The sequence below is a fragment of the Canis lupus genome, chromosome 8, assembly GCF_003254725.2.
Source record: "Canis lupus dingo isolate Sandy chromosome 8, ASM325472v2, whole genome shotgun sequence".
Classification (NCBI taxonomy): domain Eukaryota; kingdom Metazoa; phylum Chordata; class Mammalia; order Carnivora; family Canidae; genus Canis; species Canis lupus.
The window spans coordinates 6876735-6891791 of record NC_064250.1 but is presented as its reverse complement, the minus strand read 5'-3'; the positions used below and the strand labels follow the sequence as shown (position 1 = coordinate 6891791).

The window sequence follows — 15057 nt, the reverse complement described above, 5'->3', positions numbered from 1 at the left end:
CGTTTTCAATTTGTAGGCATTCTTTATTAATTATGGGGAGAGAAGCAGGTTAATCCTTTTTCTCTGGTGATATGAGTTTTAATTTCCTCTCATTTTGTTATTTTTCTTCTCACTTTGTTGTATGTTACCATTTAGAAATTTTCTACTTTTCTATAGAGGAATTTTTCAGTCTTTATAAAATACTCTTCCATGATTACTCCTAGTATTTTCATCGTGTCTTACTTTACATTGAAATCTTTGTTCCAGTTGGAATATTTTTCTGCTACAAAAGAAGCATGGATGCAACATTTTTTCTTTTTGAATAATTGTAAGTATATTTTCAAAGTGTCTTTTTTTCTTTACTCAACTGTTTTACTTAGTTATATCTTTTAAGATCACTTAGCTTCTATTCTGTTCCAAATTTTCAGTATGTGGAGAGTTTGGAGCTTTTTATTTTGTTGCTTGTTATTTCTACTAATTCTTAATTCTGGTAGCTTGTTTATTTCTACTTTTGGAAATTTTGTATTGTGAGCTCAGTTTTGGCAGGGTTTTACGTGTGGGAATCTATGTGTCCTCAATCGAGGCTGAATCCCTTCAGAGAATATTTATATTATTTTCTGCTAGGCACCACTAGGCAATAACAATTTTTAAATTAATGTTTCAACTTAGGATTTCTTGGAACATATAGGTAACATAAATAACAAATTTCAATCCCCAGTGAAAGAAGAAAGACTTGCATATGTGAAATCTCGGGAAAGATGTTATTTTCCCTAGATTCTCAGTTAATAAGATCTGCAAACAGCCTCAAGGCACCTGTGGTTTCAGCATCCTCATCACAAACATGTTCTCTACTTCATCACTTTTACCACCTGTAGCCTTCACTTACTTTCTTAAGAGCACAAAGTTTGTGGCTATTTTTTACTTAGCATTTTTAGGATGTCTGCAGGGGGAGGGGAATTTTTTCTAGGATATTTAGTCAACTGTCTTGTTGGCATGATACTACACTATAAGCTGATTTTTGGTATAAAGAAAGAGTGAAATAGTTTAAAGCAAGAACAGTATTTAGGATGCATTTATTTCAGAACAAAAACAGTTTGACCATATTTTAGGCAGGATGTAAGACTTAAAAAAATGAAGTAGTCCAGCAAGTAACATCAGTTAAAGGGCATTCTGGACAAAAAGAACAGAAAGAACATATATAAATGTGTCAAACAGATAGAGTGTGCTAGAGTAAAATGAAAAAAGTCATACTTAAATTAGAAATATATAATTTGTCCAGATCATAGGAAGTTTGGAATATGATGCTCAAGTTTTTAGCATTTGATCTGAATCTAAATAAGAATTTTAGTTAATGCTGGGATTACAGAGAGTTGAAGCATTAGTAATCTTGTCTGGCATCTCATTATTACCTATAGTCTGTATTGCTTTTACTCTAAGCTGTGAACATATGAAATGTTCAGTTTTTTCTCCAGGACCAGCTTGATAGGAGAAATAATCTTAGGGTTTTCTTAGGGTTTGTTTTTTTTTTCCCCCATCCAGATGTGCCTGCATGCTTGTTGTATTATGTACTCCCTTGGTATTAAGAAATGATTTGAAAATGAGTTTATGTTAAAGATTCCTCAGCAAACATTTAGTAACTTATATAATTTCTTACAATGCCTTAAATCACATAAATATGTATTTAAGAGTGTCAAACTCTAGGGTTGCTCATTTGAATAAAGGTAAAGAGAGATAAGTGGATTTGATAGAAAAATGAGGGAAAATATTAGTTAAAAATATTCAGAGCCAAACATGGTGTGGGCTGATTCAGTTTAGAATGGGGTTAGAAGTGGCCAACTGCTGATACTTTTCATTGTGAGAGTAGTTTGGATTGTTGCTATGGATGTCTGCTGAACATAATCAAACACATGGGCTTGGGCCCCGATCTGTCTTTTACTGCATCCCTTTTCTCTCCACTCTGACACACAATATGGGTATACTCAGTGATAATCAGGGAGCTAAAGCCTCTCAGGGAAGTCCTCATTCTGTAAGACCTATGAGTTGCTCTAAGGAACAAAAAGGTCATTTTATTTATCTATGTATATATTTGTATACTACTCTGTACTTAAATGCAAATATCTTTGGCTTAGTTTTTTAGATGTCAGTGATAGTTCTTTGTCACAGATTAGGAAGAAATCTAGAACCCAAACTTAACTAAAAGTAGCTATAGCGCAGACACTGGAGGCTTAGACTTCATCATATATATATATATATATATATATATATATATATATATATATAATCTCTCCAAGTTCTCATAAGTAAGAAGCTATCTTATTAATGAACCTAAATCCTGTTCCTGTTTGTTAAGGCTGCTGTTATTCACTAAAATCGAGCCCTGAATTTGTGCAGTATCACTTCTTAGATATTTAAATGTTGTGCCTGGAAGCCAATCCCCAGCTATGAGTTTACAAACCTGGCAACATAGATGTCAAAATATGCCTACTGTTGTATCCTCTATACTGTACTTGAATACATTGTACACTTGTTACCAATATGCTTTTGCTCATGTTAAATGTCTGAGTCAAATCTCTACTGCTTATGAGCCAGGAATTTCTTTTTGCCCTGCTCCTACACAGGTTTCAACTCTCATTCCAATTTCTGGACACTCTATGTTTGTCCTAACTCGTAATTAAATGCAGTCCGCTTGTCCACTTTTCAAACTATGGCAACCAGAATAGTTTTTCATGTCAAGGTTAGAGAAGAGTTTGGTGTCGGTGATACAGCGTTAGTTATCTATTGCTGCTTAGCAAGTCAATACAAACTTAGAGGCTTAGAACAAACATACACTTATCTCACACTTTTCATGGGTCAAGGAGTTCAGGTATGATTGAACTGGGTCCTCTGCTCAGCATCTCACAGGTTGCAATCTAGCTGTTTGCCAGGCTGCTCACATAGCTGTTGGAAGATTTTAATGTCTTGTGGTTGTAGGATTGAGGTTGCTGTTTTCTTGCTGACTGTCATCGAGGTACCACTCTCAGCAGCTAGTGGCCCTTGCAGTCTCTTGCCACTTACCTCTGTCATAACAATGCAGCTTACTCCTTCAAAGCCAGCAGGAGAAGCTCTCTCTCCAATCTGCTAAGATAGGATATAATATTTATAGCATTATCAAGGGAATGACTTTCCAATTATCTTTGCCATATCCTATTGGCTAGAAGCAAGTCACAAGTTCAATTCACACTCAAGGGGAGGTGATTTTATGAAGGCATGACTCACTGAGGCTCATCTTAGAATTCTGCCTCCACAGACACCAATCTGAAAAACTGAGTGCAAGGAATTCCTACTACTACCAACAGCTCTCCTTCAAAAATAGAAATAAAAAATAGTAACAGACAAAAAGGAAAATACCTACTAGACACATGTAGCAAATGCCTGTTGTGATGGTTAATTTGATATGTTAGCTTGACTGAGCCATAGGTTGCCCAGGTATTTGGTCAATCGTTACTACAGATGTTTCTGTGAGAGTGTTTCTGGATGAATTTAACATTTAAATCAATACCTTGAGTAAAGCAGATTGCCTTTCCTAATGTGAGTAAGCTCATCCAATCAGTTGAAGACCTGAATAAAACAAAAGGCTGGCCCTCTCCCAAATAAGGGGGTATTCTTCCTGCCTGATGACTTCCTAGCTGGGCCATGGGTTATTTTTCCTGCCTTTGGTCTCAAACTGTAACGTTAGCTCTTCTCAGTCTCAAGTCGACTGGCCATTAGACTGGAACTACACCATTAGCTCTCCTAGGTCTCCAGCTTACTGACCATAGATCTGAGCACTTATATTCCACAACTGCATACACCAATTATTTATAATAAATCATAACTCTCTCTTTGTCTCAGTTCTACATCTTATTGGTGCTGTTTCTCTGGAGAACCTTGTCTAGTACACCTGTTAAATTGAACATATTATATTAACTAATCACCAACTAAGCATCATCTAACAAATCACTAATTACTAATCAAGCATTATTAAATAAACTACATTATTTAGATGGAAAACCGGTTTTTAAATAACCATCTTACCATCTTTGTGGCTGTCTGTTTTAATAACATAGCTCATCTGAAAATTTAAGTCAACACAAATGCTTTTATTAAACTGGGCAGAGCTGACTTGTAAAACTTTCAAGAGGCCTGTGGAATCTTGTTCTTTGCATAGCTGGCTTTGAGCAGACCCAGGCTAATGCAATCTGACTTGTTTGACTAAAATAAGTTTTATATGTTCAAAGGGGAGAATATAGTCATTTTTAAAAGAAAATTCAAATTCTTGTTCATTCTTCAAGCAATATGATGCTGTGCAAATTTATATTATTAATACCAATTTTCTTAAGCATAAACTAATTATTCAGATGCTTAAGCATTTTGTTTAATGAAGGATAATAATGACTGTAAAGACATAGATGATCAGGGTAGTTAGATATCTAGCCATAAGGATGGCCCTACTATGATGTGCTCCATCAAGGCATCAGTTTGGTAACATCATAAATATGGTAAACAAATGCAAATAATTTTTTAATAAAAATTTTACATTTTATAGAAAAAAATATCCAGTTCATTAGAACTATTACTAAAACCATCATACAAAATGTATTCAGAAAATAACCTGGAGTGAGTTAATTTATTGATACATTCATCCAACAAATATGTGTTTTATTACTTATAACATGGGGAATGAAGAGAATAGAAGGGACAATCTCTCTACCCTTGTAGGTTTCCAGTCTAGTAAGAGAGGCAAAAAGGTAAACAAGTAATTACAATCAAGTTTAGTACTTATTAACATCTTGTGGAATAACTGATCAAGCATACTTAACCTATTAATAGTGGATGGTGGGCAAAGGAAGTTTTCATAATAGAGCGAAAGATGAAGAGACTGAAGAACTGAGTGTAGAGAACTAAAAATTCGAGACATATAGACTTGAAGGAGGTTTAGTATAACGTATCCTAAAGAGAAGTACAATGTTTGGTGTATCTATAGTTGGAGTGGGGAGTGCCATGAGATGCAACTAGAGTTACATTAAGATCACCATTAGAGTATAAAAAGTTCATGTTAAGTTTGAAGTTTATCCTAAAGACAAGAGGAGGTCACTGGAAAGCATTAAAAAAAAATCAGATTTGATAAGGTTAGATTTTCATTTTAGACAGTTTGCTTGGGTTGGTTTTATTTTTATGATAGCATTATTGAGAATTGCATTATACACCATAAAATTCACTCTTTAAAATGTACAGTTCATCATTTTTTTAAAAGAAATTCACAGAGTTGTTCAATCATCATCACTGTCTAATTCCAGAATATTTTCATCATTCTAAAAAAAGAAACCTCATGGCTATTAGCACTCACTCTGTGTTCCTCCTCCTATTCAGCCCCTAACAACCACTGATATATTTCTGTCTCTATGCATTTGACTATACATATATTTCATACACATTGAATCATAAAATATGTGGTTTGCTATGACTGGATAATTTTACCTACCATCATGTTTTCAAGGGTCATCTCTGTTGTAACATGTATCAGAACTTTTCTATTCCATTGTATGGTTGGAAATACACCACATTTGTTTATCTGTTCATCCACTGATGAACATTTGAGTTTTTTTCACTTCTTGGATATTCTAACAATGCTGTTTTGAACATTCATGCACAAGATTTTATATGGACATGCTTTCATTCTCCTTGGGTATATACCTAAGAGTGGGTTTGCTGGCTTCTATGGAAACTCTAGATTTAACAATCTGAGAAATTGTTTCAAAGTGGTTGCACCATTTTTACATTCCCACCAATAATTTATGAGGGTTACAATTTTCCCCACAGCCTTGCCAGCCCTGTTAAGTCTTTAAATTTTTTTTAAACCATCTTAAGGATATGAAGTGGTATCTCACTGCAGTTTTGACTGGCATTTCCCCGATGACTAATGATATTAGCACCTTTCTTTTTTATTGTTGTGATTGTTTTATTTTTATTTTTTTAAGATTTATTTATTCATAAGGGACACAGAGAGAGAGGCAGAGACACAGGCAGAGGGAGAAGAAGACTCCCTGCAGGGAGCCTGATGCGGGATTCCATCCCAGGATCCTGGGATCACGACCTGAGCCAAAAGCAGAAGATCAACCACTGAGCTACCCAGGTGCCCTGACATTAGCATCTTTCATGTGCTTGTTGATCATTTCTATATTTTCCTTAAGAAATTTTAAGTCCTTGCTCATTTTTAAATTGGATTATTATTCTTTTTATTGTTGAGATAAGAAGTCTACATAGATTCTGGATACAAGTCTGTGTTTTTACTTTCCTAATGGTGCCCTTTGAAGAATAAAACTTTAATTTTGATGAAGTCCAATTTATATTTTCTTTTGTCACTTATTTTCATATATAGAAATCACAATCCAAAGTTACAAAGATATTCCTTTATGTTTTATCCAAAGAATTTTATAGTTTTAGCTCTTCTATATAGGTTGCTTATCCATACCGAATTTATTTTTGTACATGGAGTGAGATCAGGATCTAACAACATTCTTTGACATGTTGATATTCATTTGTTCCAGCACCATTTATTGAAGAGACCATTTTTCCCCATTAAAAGGTTTTGGCATATGGTATGGGTTTACTTTGGGAATCTCAATTTTATTCCACTGCTTTCTATATCTATCCTTATGCTAATACCACAATATGGTTTGATTACGGCTTTTTGGTAAGTTTTTGGTAAGTTTTAAAATCAGGATGGTTTTATCAAGATGGTTTTGTCTATTATCATCAACATGTCAATTCTGAATAAGAAAAAAAAAGATACTGGGATTTTTATAAGGATTGTGATAAATCTGTAGATCTGGAGTATAATGCTCTCTTAATAATATTGAATCTTCTAGTCTATGGACATGAAATATTTTTCCCATTTAATCCATATTTTCTTTCAATGATGTTTTCTAGTTTTGGGTGTACAAGTTTTGCACTCCTTTTGTTAACTATATCCTTAAGGATTTTTATTATTTTGGGTGCTATTATACATGGAATTGTTTTTATTGGTATCATTTCCAAATTGTTCATTGGTAGTATGCAGAAATACGATTTTTCTATACTGATCTTATATCCTAGAAACTTGCTGAATTCATTTATTCTAAAAGGTTGCCTATTTTTTTGTGGATTACCCTGGATTTTACATATGTAAATGTCATTTATGAAGTAAAACTACACATAGTTTTACTTCTTACCAATCTTGATGCTGTTTGTTTCTTCTCGACTAATTCCTCTGGCCAGAACGTCCAATCCAATACTAAATAGAAGTAGCAGTAATAATGGATATTCTTCTTCCTGACCTTAAAGGAAAAATATTTACTCTTTGACACTAAGCATAATGTTGTCTGTAGGTTTTCCATGGGTGCCTTTATAAAATTGAGGTAGTTCCCTATTTATAGCTTGTCAAATGTTTTTATCATGAAAGGATGTTGAATTTTGTCAAGTACTTTTTCTGCATCAACTGATATGACTATGTTCTTTTGTCCTTTATTCTATTAATATGGATTACACTGAGTTTCATATGCTAAACCAGTCCACCATTCCAATATATATACCACTTCGTCATGATGTATAATCATTTTTCTATTAGTTGTTGGATTCAGTGTGCTAATATTTTGTTGAGAATTTTCTTATCTATGTTCATCAGGGATATTAATATGCAATTTTATTTTCTTGTGATGTGTCTTCCTGGTTTGGGCATCAAGGTAATACTGGCCTCACAGAATGAATTGAGGTTTGAAGAATGAACTGAAGAGAAAAAGAGAGTGCTAGGTGGGCCAATGAAAGAGCTGTTTCAATAAGTCAGGTGGATATGGTTAAGATATGGTTTACAGTAATGATAATGACAGTGAAATGAGAAAAGATGTCAACATTCAATATCAGGGGAAAAAAGTTGAATTTTTTTCGTGGTAATCAAGGGAGAGTTGCACATGTAAGACATGGTACCTCTGAACAAAACAAACTGCTGATCTTATAAAGGCTTTGAGAAGCAAAATGAAATAAAATAAAATATACAGTACTTGGCAGACTTTCAGGAGGTTGGTGTGGGGACTGTGGCATTGGTAACTGGCTGCTACTAATTGGCTGGTTTTCAGAAGCTGGTTTTCAAAAGCATGTAATTGATCAATTAACATGGGCTTAAACTTATTGGCATGAGTTTAAAACTGATTTAGTGATTATGTAATATTATAGTCAAAAGAGAATAGCACAGAGCGAAATTAACACACTGAAAGTAAATCCAAGCCATATCAGATTTGATGGGGCAGTGGAAAACAAGAATACATTAAAGATGCCATTCAGATTTCTGGCCTGGACAATTAAATGTAAGCTCTACCAGGTCAAGAATCTATCTCTCTTGTTGCCTAATGTATTTCAAGCTCCTAGGGAACAAACTGGTATGTGTCAGGCACTTTATAAATATTTTTGAATAAAAAAATTTCCATTAGCATGCAGTAGATTAGTGTAATTATAAAATATGGAATGTTCAATTTCAGATACCTACAAGGTATTCAAAAGAAGATCATTTATAGTAAACTGGATATAAAAGTTTTGAACTAGAGGGCATCTGGGTGACTCATTTGGTCAAACATTTGACTCTTGATGTCAACTCAGGTCTCAATCTCACAGTGGTGAGGTCAAGTCCTGTATTAGGCGCCATGCTGCAGATGGAGACCACTTTGAAAAAGTTTTGAATTAGGAAAGACATTTGCTCTGCTTAGATTTTGTAGACCAGTATATAGATGGTTATTGAAAAGATCAGATGAATTAGGACAGACATCTGTCAATCACAAACTTTTAAGGAACCAGGGCAGCTATAGAATCTGCAAAGGAGATTGACAATAGAAGACCCAAAATAATGAGGGAAACGTGGAAGTCAGAGGCAAGTTTTTCATCATGTTTTCCCCTCCTGAAGGAGGAAGTTAACCTTGTCAAATGATCTCTAGAGGGTAAACAAGAAAGTACCCATTTGATCAAGCAACATTCAAGTCATTGGTGTCCTTGACAAAAGCCATTTCAGTAGTGTTGAGTGCTGTGTGAAAAGAGTGAATAGGTCTATCTGTGAAGAAAGAGAGCAGGATAAGTGGTATTCAGAGGTAGGCTTTGGGTTGAGAAAAGGGGTTTATTTTATCTTAAGTCAAATAGAGCATGTTCAATGTTGATTAGAAAAAGAAAAACAAATGGAGAGAAATTTAAGATACAAGAAAACAAAAAGATCAATAAGCTAACGTATGTGGAAATTTATGATTCTATAATTTTCTCTGACTCTCAAAAATCCTTGCAACTCTAAATTTCTATAAGTATTCGAATTGTATACATAAATAACTAGTTCATCAGGAAATTATTAGACATTTTACTCTAAGTAATACAAAATATAATGTAATATATGTCAAAATTGATGGTCTTTTTTATTCTTTTATAGGAAATATATGAGAGAATAAAAGTCACTGATTTTTAATGCTTTCACAAATTTTATACCAAAAGACTTTTCATTTATCAAAAAATTGCAGGAAATTTTTCATGTTTGAAAAACATATGCCCTCACCCTATATGTGTCAATTGTTAGTATTTTACTCATTTCCTCCCTTTATCTCTCTCACTCCCATCTGTCCTCTTTCTCTCAATCTCTCTCAGTCTCTCTTTCTACTCATATTCTTTAATAAAGCATTTTAGGATTAGTTGCAAATATTGTGACACTTCATCTCTAATTAATTCAACATGAATCATTAATCATCTAAGAACAGGGACATTCGCTTACATAACCATAATAAAATTGTCATAGAAAGGACGTTTAACATTGATACAATACTATTATCTAATATAGTCTATATTAAATTCTACCTACTATCAATTATCCCAATAATGTGTTCTATAAACTTTTAAGATCCAGAATGCAAATGAGGATTGTGAATTTCATGTAGTTGTCTTATTCTCCAGCTCCCTTTAAGCTATAGACTTCTTACAGGATTTTTCTTTTTTATTTTTATTTTTTATTTTTATTTTTTTTAAAACTAACTTCCTTCCTTCTTTCTTTCTTTCCTTCCTTTATTTATTTGTAAATTTATTTATTTATTTATTTTAAATTTTTTAATTTATTTATGATAGTCACACACAGAGAGAGAGAGGCAGAGACACAGGCAGAGGGAGAAGCAGGCTCCATACACCGGGAGTCTGACGTGGGATTCGATCCCGGGTTTCCAGGATCACCCCCTGGGCCAAAAGCAGGCGCTAAACCACTGCGCCACCCAGGGATCCCGGCTTTTTCTTTTTTAAAAAAGTTTAGAATATGGATATTTTTAGACAGTCTATTCTAGATAGAATGTCTCTTAATTTGGGTTTTCTAATTGTTTCTTCATTTATTTCTTCATGATTCACGTTAAGAAATAGGTGAGAGCACTACCTAACTGATTAATGCATCCTATTGTATAGTACATGATGTCAATTTGTATGGTTAGTGGTATTAAGTTTAGCCACTTGATTAAAATGATCTTCACCAGATTTATCCACTGAAAAGGTACTTTTTCCTTTTGTAATTAATAAATACTTTTTAAAATGATTATTGACCCTGCATGAGTATCCTGTTTTTTAAAGATGTCTTACCCAGGGTTTTTACCTGTATTAATGATATTTTTCTGAGTCTATTAATTGCTGTGGTGGTTGTGAAATGTTTATGTTCTTTCTCTATAATTTCTTCTATATTTAATAGTGTAGTTGGCTTTATTTTTTTTGCAAATAAGCTATTTATTTCTATATCCCCCCTTTTATTTTTAAAAAATGATCAGTCTAAATTAATGGATTTATTTTTAATTAAATGTTACAATATTTTTGCTCTTTTCATGCCTAGCATAGCCATGGCTCGTGGTCCCAAGAAGCATCTGAAGCGTGTAGCAGCTCCAAAGCATTGGATGCTGGATAAACTGACTGGTGTGTTTGCCCCACGCCCAACCACTGGCCCCCATAAGCTGAGAGAATGTCTCCCTCTCATCATTTTCCTAAGGAACAGACTTAAGTATGCTCTAACAGGAGATGAAGTAAAGAAGATCTGTATGCAGCGTTTTATTAAGATTGATGGCAAGGTCCGAACTGATATAACCTACCCTGCTGGTTTTATGGATGTCATCAGCATTGACAAGACAGGGGAGAATTTCCGTCTGATCTATGACACCAAGGGTCGATTTGCTGTTCATCGGATTACACCTGAGGAGGCCAAGTATAAGTTGTGCAAAGTGAGAAAGATCTTCGTGGGAACAAAAGGAATCCCTCATCTGGTGACTCATGATGCTCGCACCATCCGCTATCCAGATCCCCTCATCAAGGTGAATGACACCATTCAGATTGATTTAGAGACAGGAAAGATTACTGATTTCATCAAGTTTGATACGGGTAATCTGTGTATGGTGACGGGAGGTGCTAACCTGGGAAGAATTGGTGTGATCACCAACAGAGAGAAACACCCTGGTTCTTTTGATGTAGTTCACGTGAAAGATGCCAATGGCAATAGCTTCGCCACCAGACTCTCCAACATTTTTGTTATTGGCAAAGGCAACAAACCATGGATTTCCCTCCCCCGTGGAAAGGGTATCCGCCTCACCATTGCTGAGGAGAGAGACAAGAGACTGGCGGCCAAACAAAGCAGTGGGCAAAATGGTCCCTAGGTAATGTGATTGGAAGTCTTTATACTTAACTAAAGATCATAGACCATGAAAAAAATATTATAATTTTTTCTATTATTGTTTATTTTGACGTTAAATATCTTCTAAAATTGGTCAATGAGAGTCCTTTTTAACATTTTTCCTTTGTTAATTCATTCCCAGTATTTGAGTACTTTATCAAATAATTATAAAATTACATTCTTATATGTTTAGAATTATTTATATGCACATGCACATATAGGTATTATGCATATATATAAAATTTTGAGTTTATTCTGTCTGTAATTAAAATAAAAACCTAAAAGCTTTCTTTTCCTTCTTCCATTTCCTATCATATTTTCCTTTTTTCACAGTGAAGAATCTAATTCCCAATAATACCAATATTTTAAATCACTTGCTCTATTTTATCATATAAATGAAATAGTTTCAACTTACTGCACTGATGTCACTAACGACAAAACACTTAAGTAATATTCAAGATTTCTTTTTGTTCCTAAGATATATTCTATCTATTGGTAGAAACAGCAACTAAATAATTCACTCAGTCTTCAAAAATTAACCTATGCTGTTATATTTTCATTAAAATATTTTTATTAAAATAAACCCTGTAATAGCACAGTTGATCACAAATGTAATTATAATGATATAGTAATGAAGGGAAAGTCAACCAAAACTTAAATCGACATTACCGTGCTCCTTCCCTTATTTTTATTTTGTGAATGTCACATTGGAAGACGTCTTACTTGAAAAAAATTGCTTTTTGAGTTAAACTCTGATGGCAGCTTGGGGTATAAAAGGCAAAAAATATATATATAATTCTCTAAGTTTATTAAAATGTCACCCCGGTATTAGGTCTTGCTTGGAGAGAGAAAAGAAATACTGGTGCTCATTAAAAATAATAATGTTCACTTCCAAATGGTTTTCAGAGATGTATATTTTGGGGGACAAAAGCCACCTGTGTTCTCAAAGGTGTGGATAAAAAGGGATGAGCCCATTTAACAGCCTTCATTTCACATTCTGTGTCTTTATTATTTCAAAATGACACCTTTGCAGTTTAGAAGGACCAGTAGGCACTGTTACAACTAAAACTGAATAAAATTCCAAGCTGTGTCAAAGACATTGTTTGAATTCACTTAAAAGTGTTTTATGTCACTGCTCACCAACTCCCCTTCTCTACTCATGATCTGCCTGTGGCAAACTGTTTCTCTCTGGGACTGAAAAGATTACTCCCACTGATACTCCTCTGACAGTGTGAATATTGACTTGCACTTATAAAGGTCAGACAGTTCCACTAGTTAATAGGAGTGAGAAGAGCAGTTCCAACAAGTTTCTTTGAAAGGAATTTAACCTTCAAATTGCAAAGCGTGCTGCTCCGTGGAGCCAATTTTGGCAACTAACAAAATACATGCTTCTCTGCTTTCCAAAAATACCAACAGGAGCCTGAAAGTTAACATTACAAAAAGGAAACAAGCATGCAATGTAGCAGACAAACATCCGTGGGAACACCATCCAGCATGTGCCTTGTTATTTTATTTTTTAAAGAGAGTTGAATACTGTAGAGTAATTCTCTGGGCCTTTAACTTTCTTCAATGTATAATAGCCTTTTCGACTTTTAAGAGCCATGTGCTGTGAGATGATAAGACACCACATATATTTTTCTCAGCATCATTCTGACACAAGATCAAGAAAGAGGTTTAATCCCAGTGGAGCATGGCATCTCCTTACCTATCCTTTGAAAAGTCCTCTGCCTTTTGTTATTGTCTCATGACTGAGAGTTCAGGAAAGGCTGACATAATTTAAGGTCTCTGGGAATGTGGCCTATCTGTTAATAGTAGTGTCCTGAGGTACAATGCAAGAAGGATGGCCATGAGAAAACAGAACTGAAAATGCGAATGAGACTTCACTTTTCATTCTGATGGAAAGTAGAACCAATATTTTTAATTTTTAATAAAACACGTTTATATTGTGGCACCAGCAGCAGAAAGATTGTGCTGCATATAAATGAAGATTATTCCCTAGTTTGTCTTGAGCCCTGGAAGACAGGGGACAGAATGATGAAGAGGGCCTTTTAGAAGTAATAAGTAGGAAGAAGACTAAGGCCCAGGTATCTTGGAAAGCAAAGCTTTTCAGATGCTGGAGCATATTTTAGAAATGGCACTATGGCTTTCACCACTTTAAGTTTGCCATCAGCGAGATTTTAGATTGTGCTAAAATCATCCTTAATGTCCTTTCTGCCTCATCAGTGGGGGACCATTCAAGTAACAAAGTGCCAATCAGGGGCTCTTGTTCCTCTTTAGCTTGGAGATATGACTGTGGAGGTTTTTGAGAGAGCGTGATCTCTCCGCTTGAGATGCCCTTTATTATAACTATAGTTAAAGGTCTGCTGACTTAGCCATTATAAACCGCTAATGTTCTCCACTACAAAAATTTGCTCTAAAATAAAGCTTAGCATACTAAGTTGGAGCCCATGGGAGCCCTGATTTTTATACATTTGAAGGGAATAAAACAGTCATTTGAGTTAAAAAAGAGAGTAACAAAAATATAAACATCAAAGCTATGTGAATTATATGTGTCACTGCTCTGGTATCCCCAAAAATAGCATCATTAATTAAAATGAAGTTGGAAAGTAATTAGCTCATAATCTACACTAATCATTTTTGTAAGTTTGGAATATAAAAATGTAATTAAGAAAAAGAAAAATGGGTTATAGACAGGATCGTATTCTTGACTGAGAAAATTATGAACTTTTAACTTAAATATTTGCTGAAAATATGGAACCTGCATTGCTCTTGCATAATCTTTGCAGTGTTTTAGTCAATGAGTCAAATACTCCTCACGCTTAAGCCTTCCCCTGTAAATTTCTTAGCCATCTTTAAGAGCTTTATTAATTGACCTGAGCAAGAAATTGAAATTTCTAAAAAATAAAAGAACAGTCAAAAGTCAGAGTGTTAAGGAACAGGAAATCGATCTCAATATTTTTTTATTTTGAAGACTATTATTATTAGAATGTGTACTTTTAATATCTTTTTGAGAAAATGCCTAAAGAAACATGCACTTTTCTAGTAATATAAGGTCTCTTCAGAATTTTTTAGAAATCAAAATATGTTAATCTTCCAGTGCATTAACCTTTCTGCAGATAATGATTATAATCCCAGATAAAACAAAACATAACAAAACAAAATCTACCTGAAGGCTCTGAAGAATAAACAATGTTAGGCAAATTCTGGAAATGAGTTGATACTTGAAAGAGGGAAACCTCCACAGGATGAGTTTGCAATTTCTACAAAAGGATAAACAAGACAGTATCTTAGAAAGTTAATGTCTCGGGCAGCCCCGGTGGCGCAGCGGTTTAGCACCGCCTGTAGCCCAGGGCGTGATCTTGGAGACCCGGGAT

The 15057-nt window shown here is 34.4% G+C and overlaps 1 protein-coding gene across 8 annotated transcripts in view; it reads left to right on the top strand.

Annotated features, from left to right (window-relative positions):
- LOC112657026 (40S ribosomal protein S4, X isoform-like) overlaps positions 1–12579 on the top strand; it is a 34031-nt gene extending 21452 nt beyond the window's left edge. For 3 of the 8 annotated variants that reach the window (XM_049113031.1, XM_049113033.1, XM_049113034.1), the window contains 2 exons: positions 5976–6130; positions 10856–12579. In XM_049113031.1, coding sequence (XP_048968988.1) covers positions 10863–11666 — 804 coding nt within the window. In that variant the 5' untranslated portion in view covers positions 5976–6130; positions 10856–10862 and the 3' untranslated portion in view covers positions 11667–12579. Of the gene's footprint in view, positions 1–246; positions 308–5975; positions 6131–7718; positions 7786–10855 lie in introns of all 8 variants that reach the window. The other 5 variants (XM_049113035.1, XM_049113032.1, XM_025442735.3 and 2 more) reach the window with 5 other exon arrangements.
- Positions 12580–15057: the final 2478 nt, after the last annotated feature.